The sequence below is a fragment of the Muntiacus reevesi genome, chromosome 2, assembly GCF_963930625.1.
Source record: "Muntiacus reevesi chromosome 2, mMunRee1.1, whole genome shotgun sequence".
Classification (NCBI taxonomy): Eukaryota; Metazoa; Chordata; class Mammalia; order Artiodactyla; family Cervidae; genus Muntiacus; species Muntiacus reevesi.
The window spans coordinates 262,146,663-262,167,572 of record NC_089250.1 but is presented as its reverse complement, the minus strand read 5'-3'; the positions used below and the strand labels follow the sequence as shown (position 1 = coordinate 262,167,572).

General features: G+C 48.4%; 1 protein-coding gene across 1 annotated transcript; it reads left to right on the top strand.

Moving 5' to 3' along the window:
* Window positions 1-6,975: 6,975 nt before the first annotated feature.
* Window positions 6,976-20,537, top strand: LOC136158786 (cytochrome P450 2B4-like). The gene is made up of 9 exons (XM_065920600.1): window positions 6,976-7,180; window positions 12,491-12,653; window positions 12,803-12,952; window positions 14,231-14,391; window positions 15,903-16,079; window positions 16,540-16,681; window positions 18,532-18,719; window positions 18,893-19,034; window positions 19,451-20,537. Exons 1-9 carry the CDS (start codon window positions 7,010-7,012, stop codon window positions 19,639-19,641), a joined length of 1,485 nt encoding a protein of 494 aa, XP_065776672.1. The 5' UTR covers window positions 6,976-7,009; the 3' UTR covers window positions 19,642-20,537.
* Window positions 20,538-20,910: the final 373 nt, after the last annotated feature.

The window sequence follows — 20,910 nt, the reverse complement described above, 5'->3', positions numbered from 1 at the left end:
TTTTGAGGAGTTCCCCACATTAGTGGGATTGAATCATCTCGTCCCTTTAAGCTTTTATATAAGGGCTGGGCAATTAGACCATAATTGGGTATCCAGATTCTACAGTACCCAGTTAGCCCCAGGAAAGCTCACAATTGTTTTCGAGTCGTGGTGGAGGGCAACTGGAGGATTCCTTGTACCTGATCAGAGGACAGCCTCCTGGACCCATGTGTAATCTGAACTCCCAGGTAAATGACCTTTGTCTTGACCATTTGTGCCTTAGCACGGGAGACTGTATATCCCCTTTCTGCCAAAAAGTTTAGAACCTGAATTGCATGTTGTTGGGCACTTTTTTCATCTGGAGAGCAGATTAGTAGGTCATCTACATATTGTAATATTTTCCCATTAGGTCCCAGGTCTAGATCTAGGAGATCCCAGCTAAGGGCCTGTCCAAACAAGTGGGGGCTGTCTCTGAACCCCTGAGGTAATACTGTCCAAGTCATCTGTTGATGTTTTTCTCCTGGGGCATCCACTCAAAGGCAAAAAGATATTGGGATTCTTTAGCCAGTGGAATGCAAAAAAAATGCATCTTTGAGATCCAAGACTGTAAACCACTTGGCACTGGGTGGGATTTCTCCCAAGATTACATAGGGATTGGGTACTGTGGGATGGAGGGGGACTACAGCTTCATTTATGATCCAGAGATCTTGAACCATTCGCCAGGTTCCATCCTTTTTCTTTATTGAGAGTATTGGGGTGTTACATGGAGAACTGGTGGGGACCAATAGCCCACAAGCAAGGAATTTATTTATTAAAGGCTGTAGTCCCTCCCGAGCCTCTCTTTTGAGAGGATATTGTTTACGGTTAGGAAACCGAGTGGGATCTCGGAGGACAATGACGACCGGTTCAGCTTGGTGGGCTCGTCCAGGAATCCCTTTGTCCCACACCTGGGGGTTAATTTTGTCCTCCCATAGTCTTTGCTCTCTCTCTATTGGAGGTGTGATGAGTTCCTCAGTAGTAATCAGAAGCTGTAGGGCCCTAGGGGCTGAAAAGCTTCCCATCACAAGGGTGGTCCCCAGTTTAGTGAGTATGTCTCTTCCCATTAAGGGAGTAGGACACTCAGCGACCACCAGAAACTGGTGGGAAAATATTTGTCCATCCCAGCAACAAAGAAGTGCTTGGGTGAATCTTATAGTAGTTGCTTTTCCTGTAGCACCCAAAATGGTACAGGTTTGGGAGGAGTAGGAGATCAAGACAGAGTAGGTAGCCCCTGTGTCAACCAAGAAATTCTCGGACCTACCTGCCACATCCAGTTGCACCCTTGGCTCCAGCCCCGTGATGGTTATCTGTGACAGGCGGGCTGGCTGGAGCGGGCTGCTTCAGTCCTCTTGAACCATCGTGAGGGAATGCTTGGCGCTTGACCTTGAGACTCTTGGGTCCCGAGGGCAGAGTGTCACCCAATGTCCCAGTTGATGGCATTTGTGGCAAGCTGTTCTAGGAGACTTGTCACAGTTAGGACACTCTTTGGCCCAATGCCCCGCCTGTCTACAGATTAGGCATTTGCCTCGTGCCTTGTCATTCAAGGGCTCGGGGTGTGCCATAGGGCTTCCCTGGAGGGCGGCCAGCATCTGGGCATGCCTTGTCTCTTTCCTTCTCTCCCTCTCCTGGGCCTTGGCCTCCTTCTCCTGTTCTCTGTTATAAAAGGTATTGGTGGCTATCTGGATCATCTCATCTAGAGAGGCAGCAGAGTCCTGTTGCTGTAGCTGTTATAACTTAATTCTGATATCTGATGCACACTGGGACAGGAATTTGTCTTTTAAAATCACCTGTCCTTCGTAAGAGTCTAAGTCCAAATTGGTAAACTTTTGGAGGGCCTCTTTTAGCCTTTCTAGAAAGGCAATGGGGTTCTCATTGTACTCCTGAGTTATTGCTGAGACCCGGGTATAGCTGATTACTTTTTGCTGGGCTGCTTTCAGTCTTGCCTTTATACAGATTAGAAAATGATTTCTTTCCCAGATGTGCTCAGGGTCATTATAATTCCAGTTAGAATCGGAGGAGGGGACTGCAGTTTCCCCTACTGGGTATCTATCGCTTGACATGTGAAGCCCTGTTGTATACCTCTGGGCTTCCTTTAAGACCCTAGTATGTTCAGGGTCATCTAGTTATCAAGGATGCATCTCAAGGGCGTCTGCCAGGAAGTGGACTGGTTATTTCACATCTAAAAAACACTCACGTTAGGGAGGAAAAGAAAAAGAAAACACTAACAGGCTTTTTGAAGCTTATCTTACCCAGTACTGTGGCAACCTGAGAGCCAGGCGTCCCCGGGTCAAGATGCAGATCTCCAGGCAGGCTGAGGCGTGACAACCTCCTAGAGATTGAATCCCCGGGCAGGTCGAGGCGTGACGACCTCCTGGGACCCTTGGGACTAGCGGATCCCCGAAAGGCTGAGACGTGACAACCTTTCAAGGACCAGATCCCTAGGCAGGTCAAGGCGTGATGACCTCCTGGGACCCCCGGGCTGGAGTTTGGGCGTCCCCAAGGTCTCCAGCATGACCAGTGCTGGGTAGAATTAAGGGGTTGTAACTCATTGCTAGTTTGTCCACTGTGGATGGGAAGATACCATGATGTAAGCTCATCCTACCTAGTACTGTCACAACCTGAGAACCAGGCGTCCCCGGGCCAGGATGCAGATCTCCAGGCAGACTGAGGCGTGACAGCCTCCTAGAGATCGAATCCCCGGGCAGGTCGAGGCGTGACAACCTCCTGGGACCCTTGGGACTAGTGGATCCCCGAAAGGCTGAGGCGTGACAACCTTTCAAGGACCAGATCCCTAGGCAGGTTAAGGCGTGATGACCTCCTGGGACCCCAGACTGGAGTTTGGGCGTCCCCAAGATCTCCAGTGTGACCAATGCTAAGCAGGACTAAGGTTGGATATTATACAGTTCTTCTCTCCCAAGGCCAGCTATTTTCTAGTAGATTGTAGAGGCAACATTGTGGGCCCCGATGGGACTGAGGAAAGGAGCATGAAACAAGAAGGAAGGGGGGCAGAGCACAACCTTTGGAAGAATGCCATAGCACCAGAGCATAACGTAAACCGATTCAAGTCAGTTGGGTCCAGTCGAACAAACTTTAATCCCCAATCTGTAAGCCAAAAGACACATCCAGAGGTGGCAGAACAGCCCTAAATCACTGTCAACAGAGGGAGGAGTGAGTGGTTTTTCAATGGCTGGGATGATCTTCTCATTCATTAGCATATGAATTCGCCCCGCTGGCAAAACTTAGGCCACATTCCAAGGCCGGTACGCTGTAGAATGGGTGCTTCTCTCTGAATCTTAGCAAATCTACCTCCCACTTATCGCTTTGTCTCTCACTGAATTTTTGCAATAAGACCTCAGAGCCTGAGCCGGGCATCTTGGGTTTTGGTCGGGCTCCAGTCCCGGGAGAAAGAACTGAAGGAAAACAGGAAAAAGTAGTGGGAAAAACGTGCCAAGAAATCCCCTTCATAGCCTACTGGAAAATTTGCTAGATATCTGACCGGTGCTCACAGTTTTTTATTGGCCTGATTCTTGGAACAGAGAGGAGTAGGGACAGAAGAATCCCCACCGGCTTGGGTAACAGCTACTGGGGCTCAGCAGAGAGTGCCTTTGGGACATCCTGAAGAATAGCCTCTCCAGAGTCCCTCTCTGGCGCCCACTGTCACCTGCCTGTTCGCTGGGGGTTAAAGGAAACGAGAAACGAGACATTGTAATTGCTAGGCATGTCCTTCCAGCCATAGGAGCGAGGACCTCCTACCTTAACCGGAGGTCTGATGGAATCTGAGGCTGAGCCGCGTGGGCTTTCTGCTGAGTTAGGTTTTCGCTGCCCCGGTTTCCAGCACGACGGGCCTTCCCCTGCGCTGGGTTTTCTTCGTGTTCCACTTGTACCGCGGGAGCTTCATTGAGTTCGGCTCCTGCTGCGCTTGGCCTCTTCCGTGGAGGTTGTTTCAGCCACATTTTATCTGAGTCATGGCACCATAGATGTCACGCGAGTGTATGTTCCTCGGCTCTTTGTCTCGTCACAACAAAAATTTGGAGTGACGGACATTAAAGCCCCCTGGCGGGTCACAGCTCTCGGAGGACAGACTGTGTTATAGCTCTCAGGTCTCGGGCACACCATGTTATAGCTCTTAAATAAATCAGTGTTACAGCTCAGTGTTACAGCTCTATTTATTTAGATAATAGCAGGAAAATCCATCTTTGAGGCGTGAGGGCACGTCGATTCAGAGACGCGAAGAGAAGATCGCCCCATCGCGCGGGGGAGAGAGAGGGAGAAGAAAAGGGGAGAAGAGGGCTTTGGCTCCTCTTTTTATATGTTTGTCTGTCCCTGGGCCTGCCTTATGTAAATTGGGCTTAGGCAGGAGCATTGTTTGTTTTACCTGAGGTTCTCACTCTGGTCCTCGGACCTTCCTTTGTTCTATTTTTGCGGGCTTTTCCTTCCAGGTCTTTTAGCCACCGCCATTTTTGACTCTTTTTCCCTATTCTAACTACCTAACACCCTCTTCGTGTCTCATCATCTCTCTGCCTGCCTCTTTGCCATACCTGTCCTCTCAGGTCTCAGGTATCACCATTTCCACCTTTGTGCCTCTTTCCCTGACAATAAAACGTGTCCCATTCCCAGGGTGATTAGCAAACCACCATGTACCCAGCACAGGTGGATGCTGATCAAACGAAATGCGTGCAGGTGATAGACAACCAGAAGGAAAACCCAGGGCTTGATGCCTGTATGTTACCTGTCACTGTGGGAATTCACTGAATGTATCACCGTTTATTGTTATCTGAACCTCCCGCTGGAATGTTAGCTCTGTGAGAGCGAAGATATTCACATTTTGTTACTGCTGTGTGCCCAGTGCCTAAAGCAGGGCCTGGCACACAGTAGGCACCCAATAATGGCTTATTGAATGAATGAGTAAATGTCTGCTGTGTCCTTTGAGGGCTCACCATTCCCTTGTCTTGGGTGTCTCTCTCAGTCATGTCTCAAGTCTCTCTTTCTGGGTCTCTCTGTCTCTCTGCCTTCCTCACTCTTGATCTCTGAGTCTCTGTGTCTCTCTCTGTGTCCACAGTGCATTCACAGACCACTTACTTTGGCCCAGGCCCCCTGCACATTGGGTCTCATATTCATTGTCATAGATATCCTATAGGGTAGGCACCCACATTTTCCTGATGAGCAAACCGGAAGCTCAAAGAGCAGCAGACACTTGCCCAAGAGATTGTGATGTGCCCTCCCAATAGACTGGGAGCTCCTGTCAAGTCCCCTCCCCTCTTGATGAGTGATTGACAGCTCAAGTTAGCAATCTAAGGGCTCAGAGAAGTCCTGGAAGAAAGAAAGCAGTTTGTTTACCCAAGTTTCTCCCTTGCTTACTCACCCAGAGAACTCTTTCCCTTAGAACTTACTGCCCTCTCTGCCTCTCACCCTTTCCATTTCTTTTTCCTTTTGCTTCTCTTTGTCTGTTATCTCTCTCTGCATCTTTCTCAGAAAGGCAGTCCAGTCAAGAGGTGGGAAGAACAGACTCTGGAGCTAGACTGTCTGGGCTTGACTCCTGATGCTACCTCTAGATGGCTGTGTGGCCTTGGGCAAGATCTTAACCTCTCTGTCATTCACTCCATTAACTGAGTGAGGATTTGGTGATTTCCTCTGTGTAAAGCACTTCATGTCTCCCCATCGGTGATTCCTGGGCCTGGAATAAGATCCAAGTTCAGTGCCAGTTCACACAGCACAGTGGATCCCAGGGCCTGGGTTAAGGAAAGTTCATGGTGGCCTCTCTCCAAGGTCAGGAAAGTACAGGTCCCACCCCTTCAAGAGATCAAGGGACACTGGGTTGGAGGAATCTTACTCAACTGCTGAGATCAGAGTTTTGGGTCCTCAAGAGGTTTGTGTAACATTGCAAGAAAGAGACTGCCACCCTCCTTCTAAAGAGGAGAGACAGAGGGAGGTGGAAAACCAGACTCAGGCCACGACACGTGGACAGAGACAGAATCATTAGCATATTTGGTAAGTACAAATTGAGCTGCCAACAGCGCAGGGGAGGCTGGAGACAGGCCAGCTGAGTGGACATTGATCTAACTGCACACAGTCTCTGCTCCTGGAGCTCAGAATTTAAGGAGTGAAACAGACACAGAGACCCAGAGAGATAGCAGGAGGGAGACACACACACACGGATTGTCATTGGGGGATGGAGGAAAGTCCGGCAGCTGTGAAGATGGAGCAGGAGGCAGGGAGAAAACTCAGGGCATCAGAGATCTGAAGACCCCAGCGCTGTGTCTCTCACCCCGATTGTTTCGTTTCTCCTGCCTCTCCCATCTGTGACTCTCACAGGAGGGAGGGCAAAGGAGGTGGGGCTGGAGACATAAATGCTGAGTGTCTGCAAGCTCTGTAGTGACAGGGACTGTCTGATGCGCGAGCACACACACACACACACACACACACACACACGCACACACAGACTCACACACAGACCCATCCCACCACCACCACCACGAAAACACAACACAACTTCACGTGTGAGACACCACATAAATACATAGATCTACATACTTGCAGAGACATATGCGTAAGCACACTCACACTCATGTGCAGAAATAGACATGGGCATGTTCACATAAACACAAGCCCTCTTTCATGTGTAAGAATCACGCAAGCACACACATGCAAGAAAGTATGCACAAAAGTATTAAACACAAACCCACGGACACAGCTAAAGCCAGGAGACAACGGGTGCTCCCCATACCCACAAAAGTCAACAGACTCATGGGCTCCTTGTTATGGCTACCGAGGTGTCTCTGCCAGCATCTGGGGGGAGCGGGACTGTAGAGGTATCAGGGGAGCAGGTCAGCTGACTGTGGGAGCAGGAAGTATGTGCTTCTTCTGTTCTGAGTTCACACTCTCAGAGGATGCCAAGTTATGGGTGATGTTACATAACTGGGTGTGGAGGCAGGCTTAGCATAAAAGGTTCAGCCAGAAGTCCAGCAGGTTGGGAGACCGTCAGACAGCGGCCATGGAGCTCAGCGTGCTCCTTCTCCTTGCTCTGCTCATCGGACTCTGGGTCCTCCTGGCCAGAGGCCACCCAAAGGCCCATGGCCGCCTCCCACCTGGCCCCCGTCCCCTGCCCTTCCTGGGGAACCTTCTGCAGATGGACAGAAAAGGCCTGCTCAAATCCTTCCTGAGGGTGAGACTCAGATGTGCAGGGTCTGAGGGTGGCTCCTTGCCTCCGTCCTCGGGGACCATTCATCAGGAAATGTGAGGCATCCTTCCAGGCTCAAGTGTGGGCTGTGGGAAGTTCCGGGAGGAAGGGATGTGGAGCTGAAGTGTGGTGGATGGCAGTCAGGCAGTCAGGGGCGTCCCTTGCTCAGTTGGAAGTGTGTGGGCAGTGTCCCTGGAGAGGGCGGGTGGGCGAGAAGTGGTATCTGGGTGTGAGCCGGGGGTATAGAAATCCCTGCTCCTCTGTCCCCCTCTCCCGAGTCCCTGCCTGCCGCAGGGCAAGAGAAGGAAAGGCCAACAAAAGCTGTGAAAGATTGACCCCAGCCAGTGCCAGACAAAAGGGAGGAGGAGGGTGGAACAGAGGAGACCAGGTCCAAAGTTCTTACCAATGGTTAACATTAATGTGCAATGAGTAGCTGACCCTGGAGTGTTTACTAGGCCCTGTATCACGGCTCATGATTTCATGATGGATGATCTCTTTATGCATCAATAATGGAATCCATGTGCTTCCCAGGTGGTGCAATGATAAAGAATCTGCCTGTCAGTGGGTTCGAATCCTTGGTCGGGAATATCCCTTGGAGTAGGAAATGGCAACCCACTCCAGTAGTCTTGCCTGGAAAATTCCATGAACAGAGGAGGCTGGGGGGCTACAGTCCATGGGGCTGCAAGGTGTCAGACATGACTGAGCAACCGAGCACACGCACCATGTCATCTGCACCCGCGAGCCCGCTGCCCAGCAGGTCAGGCTCAGGGAACACTCGACAGTAACCCCAGCAGCCCCAGGGCTCTGTCCCCTCCCCCCAGCCCCTGCAGGGACCACGATCCCGAGTCTCGGGCTTGTGATCTGTCTTGTGTGGTTTTATTTTTTTGAGCTCTGCTGGTCCTTTGCTGTGTTGTGTGAACTTCCTCTAGTTGTGATGTGCCAGCTTCACTTGTAGGGCATGGGCTCTAGAGCGCGCAGGCTCAGTAGTTGTGACTCGAGAGCTCTCTAGTTGTGGCAGTCTGGTTAAGTTTTTTGTGGCATGTGGGATCTTAGTTCCCCGACCAGGGTTCAAACCTGTGTCCCCTGCATAGGAAAGTGGGTTTTTAACCCCTGGACCACCCTTGATTTTAAGGGAGAGTGTTTTGTCACAGATGTGGAGGCCCTGAGTGCGTATTATTTAGTTTTCATCACAAGGGTGGACACTATGGACTTTGGTGGAAATACCTGGACTTAGTTTCTTCACTCAGAATTAAGTGGCTAAGATTTATCTGTATTGTGTAGTGAATTCATTAGGCCTTGGTTACAACACCTTGTGGGCTAGAAGAGGAGTCATCCTCACCTTAGAGAAATAGAGAGTGAGGTCAGCCCGGGGAAGGCACTGGGCCGTAGTTACACCCTGGGACTTCAGAGATGGGATGTGCGAGTCCAGCATGGAGGCCTTTTCATCTCCTTCATAGATGGAAGCTGCCTAATAATTTGTTATTTTATTTGTTGTTATCACATGCACACTGAGTTATGTCCGACTCTTTGTGACCCCATGGACTGTAGCCTGGGAGGCTGCTCTGTCCATGACATTCTCCAGGCAAGAATACTGGTGTGGGTTGCCATGTTCTACTCCAGGGGATCTTCCCAACCCAGGGATCACAACACCTTCTCCTGGGTCTCCTGACAACTTGGGGATCACTAAATCCTTTGGGAGTTTAAGGCACAGTGGATACCCTCATCTGTAAATATTCACATGCATTTGGCATAACTTTTTGCTAGTTACAGACCCCCTAAATCTCTTCTATAGCTCTTGCAAGGATCCTCTGTGTGTCTGTGATCCTCTTTTTTTCCTGTCGTGCCACGGGGCATGTGGGATCTTAATTCCGCAACCAGGGATTGAACTTGTGCCCCCTACCCTGGGGGCTTGGAATTCCAACCACTGGACCACCAGGGAATTCCCCATGATCCTCCATTCTCATTGTGTCTTTGGAGAGATAGAGAGAGGTTGAGAGAGATAGAGAGAGGGAGGGAAAGAGAGGTCATAGGTTAGTAGGTGTCATGATTTACTTTCAAATCATTCTGGAGTCAGATGGATGAGGGTTTGTGTTCCAGATTCAACTCTTACTCATTGAATCTTAGCTTCTCTTCAGCAAGATGAGGTCGTGATGATAAGAATGCCTGCCTCATAAGAGACTTGGGAGTACTAGATAGTGTCTAGAGCTTGGTATACAGTAAGTGCTCATTAAAAGAAGTTACTCGATCTATTCATTCATTCAATGGTAACATACTGGGCACCTTCTGTGTGCCAGGAAACATTCTAGGCATTATGATGTGGCATTAGACAGGGTACACAAACAGAGGAGGAAACATTAGGTTGGTAAGACCTATGATTAAAATCAAACAAGGTGATATTTTCAAGAGTGGTGGGAGCCAGAAACCAGTGTTCTGTGACAATCTGGAGCAGTGGGATGGGGTGGGAGGTGGGAGGGAGGTTCAAGAGGGAGGGGACGTAGGTATACCTACGACTGATTCATGTTGACATATGGCAGAAACCAACATAATGCTGTAAAGTCATTATCCTCTAATTAAAAATAAATAATTGTTTACAAAAGTGACAGGAGCTACTGGAAGCTACTTTAGAATGAGTCGTGAAGGAAAGGTTCCATCTTACCTTGTTGCTGATCAGACACCCTGAAAGATGCCTGTGGATGGCATCAATGAGCAACAGGTGTCAGTGGCAGAACTCAGAAGCAGGAGCAAGCTCAGCATGTTTGGGGAACCACAGGGAGCCTGGAGCTGTGTGATCGCAGGGTCTGTGTGAGTGGGTGCAGATGTCAGAGGGGTGATGGGGCAACATCGTGTAGGGCTCTGTCCACCATGGGGAAACTTCAGGTCTCAGCCTCAGGGTAGTCGGAGTGCTGGATGGTTTGAAACAGGTTAGGTATATTAATTAATGTACATTTTAATGAGGTAGCTCTGGTTTCAAGATAGGGTGGGGTGTGTAGTGAAAGTATTGTGTGTAGCACAGGAAAGGCAGTAAGGAGACCAGCAAAGAGGGTTTGCAGAGATCACGGTGAGAGAGTTTTCAATAAACTTAACCTTCTTATAATTTTAAGTCCACTTTTTAATCAAGTTTTGAAATTGCGGTATCGTTGATTTACCAAGTTTTGCTGATTTTTGCTGTACAGAAAAGTGATTCCGTTGTACATATATATGCATTCTTTTTAAAAAATCTTCTTTTCCATCATGGTTTATCTCAGGATATTGAATGTAGTTTCCTGTGCTACACAATAGGACTTCATTGTCTATCCTTTCCATGTCTAAAAGCTTACATCTGCTATGCCCAGTCTCCCACTCCATCCCCATGTCTTCCCGTTGACAACAACCTGTCTCTTCTCTATGTCCGCGATTCTGTTTCTGTTTCTTAGGTATGTTAATTTGTATCATATTTGTTTCATTTGTGTCACTTTTTAAATTAATTTTTTTACACTGTGTTACCTTAATTTAATTATTATTTCTTTGGCCACGTTGTGCAGCATGCAGAATCTTCGTTCCCTGATGTATCATACTTTAGATTCCACGTATAAGTGATATCATATGGTGTTTGTCTTTCTTCTTCTGTAAGTCAACATGTAATTGAAGTTTAACCTTTAGGGTAAAGTACACAAATCCTAAGTGCTCAGTTCAGTGAATTTTTTCAAAGGAACATACTAATGGAGTTGACATACAGATATGTAACAACTTGGCTCATGCCCAGAAACCTCCTTAAGTCCCCCTTCCAGTCATCACCTCCTATTATTATCACACCATATGTTCCTGTTATCTGTTTCTGAATTTCATATAAATAGAATTATGACTTATGAGCTCTTCTGGATCTGGTTGCTTTCACTCAACATTACATCTGTGAGTTTTATTCTTATTTTTGGATGTAGCAGTGGTTTGTTTTTTTACCATGGCTGCATATTAGCCCACATTATGAATTCATCACTAGTTGTTTATTCCCTATGTTGCAGAGTATTTTATTATAATGCATCTATGAATCTCCTTGCTTTTTATTTTGCTGAGCACATGTATGCATTTTAGTGGAGTGTATTTCTGGGAATGAAGTGGCTGAGTTACTTTGTATTGATGCCTCCAACTTCAATAAATACTGTTGAGCTGTTGCCCCAGTGGCAAAACTTGATTTTATGATTTTTCAAATTTCATGATAACCCCCAGAAGGCTATCACTTTAGCTTCATGCCTCCCAAGTAGGTGGTTGGATCTCTGGGGAAATTGCCAGGAGGCAGGTGGGGGTTGAATGTGGGTCACAAGATAGTTTTTTAGAAATATATTTTATTTATTTATTTTTCCTGTGCTAGGTATTAGTTGCTCTTCACTGTGCAATGCAAATGCTTAGTTGCGGCATGTGGGATCTAGTTCCCTGAGCAGGGGTTGAATATGGGCCCCTGCATTGGGAGCTCAGAGTCTGAGGCAGTGGACCACCACGGAAGTTCCAAAAAGGATGATTTTTCAATTGAGATGCCAGTGATCTAACCAGACTCAACTAATATCACCTGGGCTGGGGTGAAATTCTTAATAGAAATATTTAAGCATCTGTGCTTCTTAGGGTGCTTTCCAGGTGGTGACAGTGGTAAAGAACCCACCTGCCAATGCAGAAGATGTCAGAGTTGTTGGTTTGATCCCTGGGTCAGAAAGATCCCCTGGAGGAGGGGATGGCAACCCACACCAGTCTTCTTGCCTGGAGAATCCTATGCATACAGGAGCCTGGCAGACTACGGTCCATTAGATCGTAAAGAGTTGGACACGACTGAAGTGACTTAGCACACACACACACTGCTTAAGACACCAACCAAGCCAACCAGTGTGGACTGGGCTGGGTCACGGGTTAATCTTTTTGTTGCTGGGTTCTGGGAAACAAAACGGCAGGCTGGGGTGTAAGGTTTTCTGTCAGTGGGTAGTTATCAATCTATATGTAAGTGTTTGATTACCAATCTATATGTAAGTGTTTTAGGGCTTCCCTGGTGGCTTGGATGGTAAAGAGTTTGCTTGTAATACAGGAGACCCAGGTTTAAATCCTCATTTGGGAAGATCCCCTGGAGAAGGGGATGGCAACCCACTCCAGTATCCTTGCCTGGAGACTTCCATGGAACGAGAAGTCCGGCGGGCTACAATCTATGGGGTCGCAAAGAGTCAGACACAACTGAGCGACTAACACACACACACAAGTGTTTTCCTGGTTTAAAAATGGAGATGGGGACAGCGGTGCATGCTGACTAACAGCAGCCCTGGCTGTGGGTGTGCTTGGCAGTTCCAACAGAAATATGGGGATGTCTTCACGGTGTACCTGGGACCAAGGCCAGTGGTCATCATATGGGGGACAGAGGCCATTCGGGAGGCCCTGGTGGACCAGGCCGAGGCCTTCTCTGGGCGAGCGAAGATCGCCGTTGTTGACCCAGTTTTCCAGGGATACGGTAAGGGCCTCAGGGCCACCGGGAGGGGACACAGGGGATGAGGATGGGGATGGGGGAGGGTGAGTCTGAGAAGGGAAGATAAGGGGTGGAGCGGGACCCGGAGACTCCTTGAACATTCCTCTGCCACCCAAGCCTCTCCTAAACCCTAGGTGTTGTCTTTGCCAACGGGGAACGTTGGAAGGCCCTTCGGCGGTTCTCTCTGGCCACCATGAGGGACTTCGGGATGGGAAAGCGGAGCGTGGAGGAGCGGATTCAGGAGGAGGCTCAGTGTTTGGTGGAGGAGCTGCGGAAATCCCAGGGTGAGCCCTGGGGCGGGTGTGGGCAGGAGAGGAACACGGGTAAGCTGTGTGATCACAGTAGCCCAAAGACAGAGGGTACAGGTGGGCAGAGAGAGAGAGATGTCGAGACAAAGAGGAGACAGAACTTGAGAGGCCAGCAGAGGAGCAGGGACCAAGAGAGGGGCAAAGAGATGGGGCAGAGGAGGGTAGGTGAGAAATGCGAGGGGCAGGAGCGATATAGCAGTGGAGTGTCAAGAGGAGCTCAAAGACGACTCAGGCAAACGTTGCCTGTGTTCAAGGGAAACAGTTCGTGATTTGACTGTATCTGTCAAGGGCCAAAATGTGATTATAATAAAAAGAAAGTAAAGAGAAAAAAAGAGAAAACAGAATTTCAAAAAAATGAACAAACTGTGTTTTCCTTTCTTTGGATGAACAACTGGCAGTGAGCAAGGGGGGCAGTCGGGGTTTTCTGCTCTTAGAAAGTCAGGTGGGCACTTCTGGGGGCTTCAGGATTCCTCAGAAATGTCTTGTCTGAGACAGAGAGGTGACAAGATGCTTTCTTAAGAGATTTTGAGACATAAATGGAGAGGCTGGGAGGAAGAGGCATAGCCACGGGCAGCTATAGAGGTATAAGGATGGAAGAACTCAGAATAAGACAAGAGGAGACAGAGTGATTCAGATGGAGACACAGAGAGGAAGAAAGAGACAGAGATGGAGGGATCGAGGCAAAACGAGAAGAGACTCAGAGAGGCAGGAAGGAACAATGGCAGGGAGAAACTGAGGCATGAAGATTGGAGAGAGACAGGCAGGCTCAGGAAAGGTTGTGCAACGGAAAAAGAGACAGTGGACAGGAGAGACCCAGGGAGAGGCCGCACTGACCTGACACTCTCCTGGGTGCACAGCCGCCCTCCCTCTGCCTGGGGTGAGCTTGGCACATCCAGACAAACAATCAAGCGCAGAGCAGTTCCCAGAGGACCAGAGAGCTCTAGGGGTGGATGAAAAAGATGGGGGGGGGGGGAGCGGACAGGTAAGGGACCAGGAGAACAGAGCTTTGTCAATGGCACCTGCAATTGATTGAACATGTGGTCCACACCTTCTTCACAGGACTGAGATGAGAATTTAATAAAATAATATGTGAAGTGCTTAGAATAGGGCCTGCACAACTTCCAGGCTAGCTAGTTGGCTGTGATGAGGCTTTTTTTTTTTTTTTTTTGTGACTGAGTGATAGAGGAGAGTCACACAGAGACAGCTCACCTGGCACTAGAGTCTTTGTCCTGCGACCCACCCCTTTCCCACTAGGAGCCCTCCAGGATCCCGTCTTCTACTTCCACTCCATCACCGCCAACATCATCTGCTCCATTGTCTTTGGAAAACGCTTTGACTACAGAGATCCTGAGTTCCTGAGGCTGCTGGACTTGTTCTTCCAATCGTTCCTGCTCATCAGCTCTCTGTCCAGCCAGGTCTGGGAGGGCAGAGCTCGGGTGACATCCAGGCATGGGAGAGGGGTGATTTGCTTTTGGGAACCAGAAATGCAGCTTCCAGCCAGAAGAGGGACAAAGACAACAGAGAGAGAGAGAGAGAGAGACAGGGACACAGAGGCCTGGGGGAAGGGAGAGATGGTGAGACAAGGACTGAGAGAGAAAGAGGAAGAAAGGGGAGTGATGGAGGAGGGAGAAACAGAAAGAGGAATCAAAGACACACACATGAACCTGCTCCTCTCTTCAAACAAAAAGATAAAGTGTGTCTTTCTCAATTAACCTAGAAATACCCCTATTGCAAAAAGTGAAAGTGTTGGTCCCTCAGTTGTGTCTGACTCTTTGTGATCGCAGGGATTGTAGCCAGCCAGGCTCCTCCTCTGTCCATGCAGTTCTCCAGGCACAAATGCTGGAAGGGGTTGCCGTTTCCTCCTCCAGGAGATCTTCTGGACCCCTGGCATTGCAGACAGATTCTTTACCTTCAGAGCCACCAGGGAAGCCCCACCCCTATTGTATGTTCAGTTGAAAAGTGAAACTTCAGGAAGGTCTGCCTGGCTGTTGCTCTCAACCGAGAGTGCAGGTCAGAGTCACAGGAATGAATATCACAAATCCAAATTCCCATGACCTCCTAGTGGAGAGTCAGGCCTGGAAAATCTGGAAAGTGGTTCAGATGAGTACTTGCACAAGTCCAACAAGGGGTTTCAATTTTCTTCTCTCACAGAGAACCACAGAGAGGGGAAAAGTCTGGAAGGAGTTCTGCCAAACAGTTAACCATGTTATCTCTTGAAGGACATGTGAAGGAGGAATTCCACATCATAGTTTATACTATGCTGCATTTTTTGCAGTTGTTGGCAACAAGTTAGAAGTTATATTTCTCATTAGGCAAAGAAATAGACATATGCTCCCAGACAGTCAGCAGATTCATTTTTTGTAGGCATCGTGTTATCAACGCCTCACACAGCAAGGATGATGCAACAGGAGGAAAGAGGCAGAGAGAGGTTTGAGTAGAAGAGAGAATCTGGCTGGGATAGGCAGGGACAGGGCAGAGTGTAGACCAGCAGGAGACCCATGGAGATGAGGAGAGGTGGAAGAAGAGAGAGACGGGTGGGCCAGAGACTAACAAGAAGACACAAGAAGAGGGGCAAAGATGCAGAAAGAGAAAATGTGATCTCTTACACAAAAGACACACAGAAGCAGTGAGTGAGAGGCTCAGATACAGAGTGAGAGCCGAAGGGAGACAGAGCCTGAGAGGTGGAGAGAGAGACAGAGGGAGACAGAGACAGAGAGATGGAGAGAGAGACAGAGGGAGACAGAGACAGAGAGATGGAGAGAGAGACAGAGACAGGGAGACCAAGACACTCCAGAGAGGCAGAGAGATGGAGAGAGTGACAGGAGAACAGAGATCCCCTGTGAGGGTACTGGGCAGAAGGACTGTCCCTCCCTGTGACCCGCTAGCTCAACCCTGCAAGGGCCTCACAGTCCCTTCTCTCCTGCAGCTGTTCGAGCTCTACCCCAGCTTCCTGAAGTACTTTCCTGGCTCACACAGGCAAATCTACAAAAACCTGCAGGAAATCAACGTCTTCATTGGCCGCAGTGTGGAGAAGCACCGTGATACCCTCGACCCCAATGCCCCCCGGGATTTCATTGACTGCTACCTGCTCCGCATGGAAAAAGTAGGATTTGGAAGAGGCAATGGGGTGGAAGGGAGGAGACCAAAAGATGTAGAGTGAAAAGGGAGGGGAAAGGACTAGAGCAGTGGGTGGAAGGGAGGGGAGGAAGGGAGATTTGGAAGGGAGAAGAGGGAGAGAGGAAAGAGGGGGGATTTGCAGGGAGGAGACAGAGGTATGGGAAATACAGGACAAGGGGGGAAATGCAGCAGCTGGTGAAAAGAGTCACAGAGGCAGAGAGACTGGGAGAGGAAGGGGGACAAACACACCAAAGAGATGAAAGATGATTGAAACAGAGCAAGACAGAGCAAAGGGAGATTGAGACCGAGATAGAGAGACCGTGGGACACACAGAGCATAGAGGAAAGGGGAAAGGACCAGAAACAGGTGGAGGGACCCGGAGAGAAGAGGTGTGGGCAGCAGGCCCCCGGCCTCCCCTGATGTGAACCCCACCCGTCTGGATTCAGGATAAGTCCGACCCCCAAAGCCAGTTCGATCATCGGAACCTCATCATGTCTGTTCTGTCGCTCTTCTTTGCTGGCACGGAGACAACCAGCACCACGCTCCGTTACGGGTTCCTGCTCATGCTCAAGTACCCGCACATTGCAGGTGGGCAGGCTGGGGACGGACACTGGGAGGGGCTTCTGACCCCTCTGCAGGTCCAGAAATGGGGCTAGAGGTCTTTGGTGAAGGCGAGAGGCAGTTTTCCCCTCTTACACCAGGAGCCTTAGGTTGTTTTTGTTTTTCTGTTTCACTTGGCCCCTGATCAGGCATGGCTTTGCACCCCATGCTGTGGCAGTGAGCAGCCTTAACCACTGGACCACCAGGGAAGTCCTCTGAGCAGTGCAGGTTTTGAATGATCTACTCAAATAAACCAGGCCTGTTGGTGGATGGATGAATGAAGAATCTGTCAATCTGCGGAGTTCCCAGGAGGTCCAGTGGTTAGGACTCAGTACTTTCACTACCATGGCCCTGGGTTCAATCCTTGGTCAGGAAACTAAGATACGGTAAGTAGTGCAGCATGGCCACAAAAACAAAATCTGTCAATCTGTTTTCCCACTGTTTCTTCTATCACTTAAATATCGACCCACTCATTTATCCATCTGTCCTTTCAACTCATCAATTAACCTGTGCACTCAGATTCTTTCATCTCTGATTCATCTAGGATATATACATCCATGCTTTATTTGGACAAACTGATTCATCTATTGATCGTTCGAAACAGTAGTTCATTGAATGTAGTGTTTTTCACTGATTCATCTGTTTCTTCATTTATTCATGCATCCATCTGTTTTTCTAAAACTAGGTTATATACTTTAATCCTTCCACTGCTCGTTTTTCACTTCATCCTTCATCCATCTCTCTTTTCATTTATTTATTTAATAATACACTCATTTATTCACCCTTGATTTATATATCTATCATTCAATCCACCCAACCACCCATTTATTCCTCTGTTTACCTGTTCCTTTAATGTATTCGCTCACAAGTTCTTCCATAAATTTAGCCATCCAACCATTCATATGAGTTATTGGTTCATCAAGTTCATTTATATTTGTCTATGGATCATTTAGTAATAAATTACTCTTTGATAATTTAAGAATACATCCATTCATTAGCATTCTTCCATTTACCAGTCTTTCCATTCATGAATTGGAGAAGGAAATGGCAACCCACTGCAGTATTCTTGCCTGGAGAATCCTGCGGACAGCGGAGCCTGGTGGGCTGTCATCTGTGGGGTCGCACAGAGTCAGACACGACTGAAGTGACTTAGCATGCATGCATTCATTGGAGAAGGAAATGGCAACCCACTCCAGTATTCTAGCCTGGAGAATCCCAGGGACAGAGGAGCCTGGTGGGCTGTCATCTATGAGGTCGCACAGAGTCGGACACGACTGAAGCGACTTAGCAGCAACAGCAGCAGCAGCCGCTCATGAATTGATCCACTAATTGATCAAATGATTGATGTGCTCATTTATTTCTCCAGTTGTTCATGGGTTAATCCACTGATGTGTTTTACTATTCTATTCCTGAGGACCTCGCACAATGCCTGATCTATAATATACACACGATAAATATTAGTTCATTTTCTGCTCATCTTAGAGGAGGAACTTTGATAGGTTCATAGCCTTGAGTTCTTAGTCTGAAATTCTGAGCAAAACTGGGGTTCACATGTGTGTGTGTGTTTGCATGTGTATGTTGGGAGAGAATCCATAATGTTCGTTAGATATTAAAGAGTGAAAATTCTTGTAGTTTTCCCATTTCTCCTCCCACCCCAAGCTGGTTACTCAGAGGGGTGTCAATGATCTACCCATTTCCTATGGGTTTTCCAGGCTTATTGGCCTGGAAATGAATGGACCAATGTTCACAGAACATTGAACTGTGTTCCAACATAGAAAGCAGTGTTCCTGGTGAAATGTCTCTATTATGAGGTTCACTCGTCCCATGCTTCTGTGCAGAGAAAATCCACAAGGAGATCGACCAGGTGATTGGCTCACATCGCCCTCCAGCCCTGGATGACAGAGCCCAAATGCCATACACGGACGCAGTCATCCTTGAGATTCAGAGATTTTCGGACCTCATCCCCATTGGCGTGCCCCACATGGTCACTAAAGACACTCATTTCCGAGGGTACATCCTCCCCAAGGTACAGCACCTCACTGGGCTGCCATATCTCCCTCATGTGGTTCTCCTGGGTTCCCTTTCATCTCCCAACCTTGACCTCTTTTTGGTTTTATCACTCACTCTTGGCTCATGATGTGTAGGAGTGGGTTGGGGGAGGAAATGGAGATATCTTTCAATCTTGTAACCCTCCCTCAGGGCACAGAAGTCTATCCCATCCTGAGCTCTGCTCTCCACGACTCGCATTACTTTGAGAAACCAGATGACTTCAACCCCAACCACTTTCTGGATGCCAGTGGGGCGGTGAAGAAAAATGACGCTTTTATGCCCTTCTCCATAGGTAAGCTGGGCCCGCATTCCAGAGTGCAGGTGCCATGACCTCTTGAGGACAATCAAAGACAGGTCTTTGTTCATTGACCAGTTTATCTGTGCCAGTTGCTTTACCTGTATTAACTCATCTCATCTTCACACCAATCCTAGAGGGGGCTTGAGAACCAAGATCACATCCCAAAGGCACAACCCTGTAAGGGGGACAATTATACCTCTCTACACACAGGTATTAAATCTGTTGACCACCACTATGAGCCAAACATTTTATCAGAGTTTGAAGATAATGCATCAGACAAGTCACAAAGAGACACAGTTTGGCTTTGGTTAGTGAAGAGGCAAAGTGTATGCATCCACTCCCGGTGCACACCGTGATCCAAAATTCTGTGCCTTGTGTCCACATTGTGAACCTTTTTTCTGTCCCCACAGGGAAGCGCATCTGTCTCGGCGAAGGCATCGCCCGCACCGAATTATTCCTCTTCTTCACCACCATCCTCCAGAACTTCTCCGTGGCCACCCCTGTGGCCCCTGACGACATTGACCTTACTCCCCGGGAGAGTGGGGTAGGCAAAGTGCCCCCCAGCTACCAGATCCAGTTTCTGCCCCGCCAAAGAGGCTGAGGGAAGGCGATCAAGGATACCAGGGTCATGTGTGTCCCCACCTCTGCTGAGAATGGCCCCCGAACTCTCTCTGTGTCTTCCTAACTCTGACCAGGCTGTGCTGTAAGCCAGTATCCCTCCCCTCCATGGATGCCACCTCCTTGGGAAAGTCCCATCTGCATCTCACTTCCTTCCGTCCTTCTGCAGCTCTTTTAAACTCAACGAGGTGTCTCCTTTCACCTATTAATAGATTTCTACAAGTGATGTATACATATATACATAAATATGTGTATATATGTCTATGTATATATATGTACATGCATATGTATATGTATATACTTGGTTGAATAAATGAAGCAAAGAATGAAAACTTGCCTCAGTATCTCTCAGCCTTTCTGCTTTTGAGGCCAGAGCTTACCCAAGTGACTAGTCCCCTCTTGAAAATAACCACAGCCTCCCTTTCCCCACACCTTGGGCTCCATGATCTGTGCATCCATGAGCTCACCTGAGTCCTTCCAGTAGCCCTATGCAGTGAGTACTATGATCATGCCCATTGTACAGATGAGTAAACAGAGGCCATGCAATGGCCAGCATGGTCTGAGGTGACCTGGCTAGTGAGTGGAGAAGCAAGATTCACACTCTGGGTCCCTGGCTCTTGAACCCAAACTCTTCACACAGCTCTTTATGTCCCCAAGATAGATTTTAAAGTGAAGATGAAGATGAAGATCATATCTTGTAACTAACCAGTCTCAAGTGTATACTGAGGTAGCACTTAGTTCATTCACAATCCTGGCCATCACCAGCACTATCTAGTTTCAAACATTTTCATCAGCCAGAAGAAAACCTGATACCCTTATTAGACCTTCCGCATTTTCCCTTGTGCTCAGCCCCTGGCAAAACCAAATGCTTGATGTCTCCATGGATTTGTTATTCTGCACATTTCATATAAACGGATCATACAATGTGTGTTCTTTCATGTCTGGATTCTTTCACGTAGAGTGATGCTTTTGAGGTACATCCATGTTGTAGACTGTGGGTTACACAGAGTGGTCCTCCTTATTTATCTTCCTGCTTCTCCTGCCTCCCTCCTCCCATGAAGGACCTCGGCCCATGGCCCTGAGTTGTGTGGCTCTATACAGGGGTCTTGGATTCCCTGACATCCCCCCTCCAATGCCCCGAGTGGCAAATAAACATCAGAAACCTGACATCCCTGGGTCCAGTGGTGATCCCTGCCAGCTTATATATGACTCATTGATTGTCAGGTCACTGGAGATCATTCCAGAAGATGAG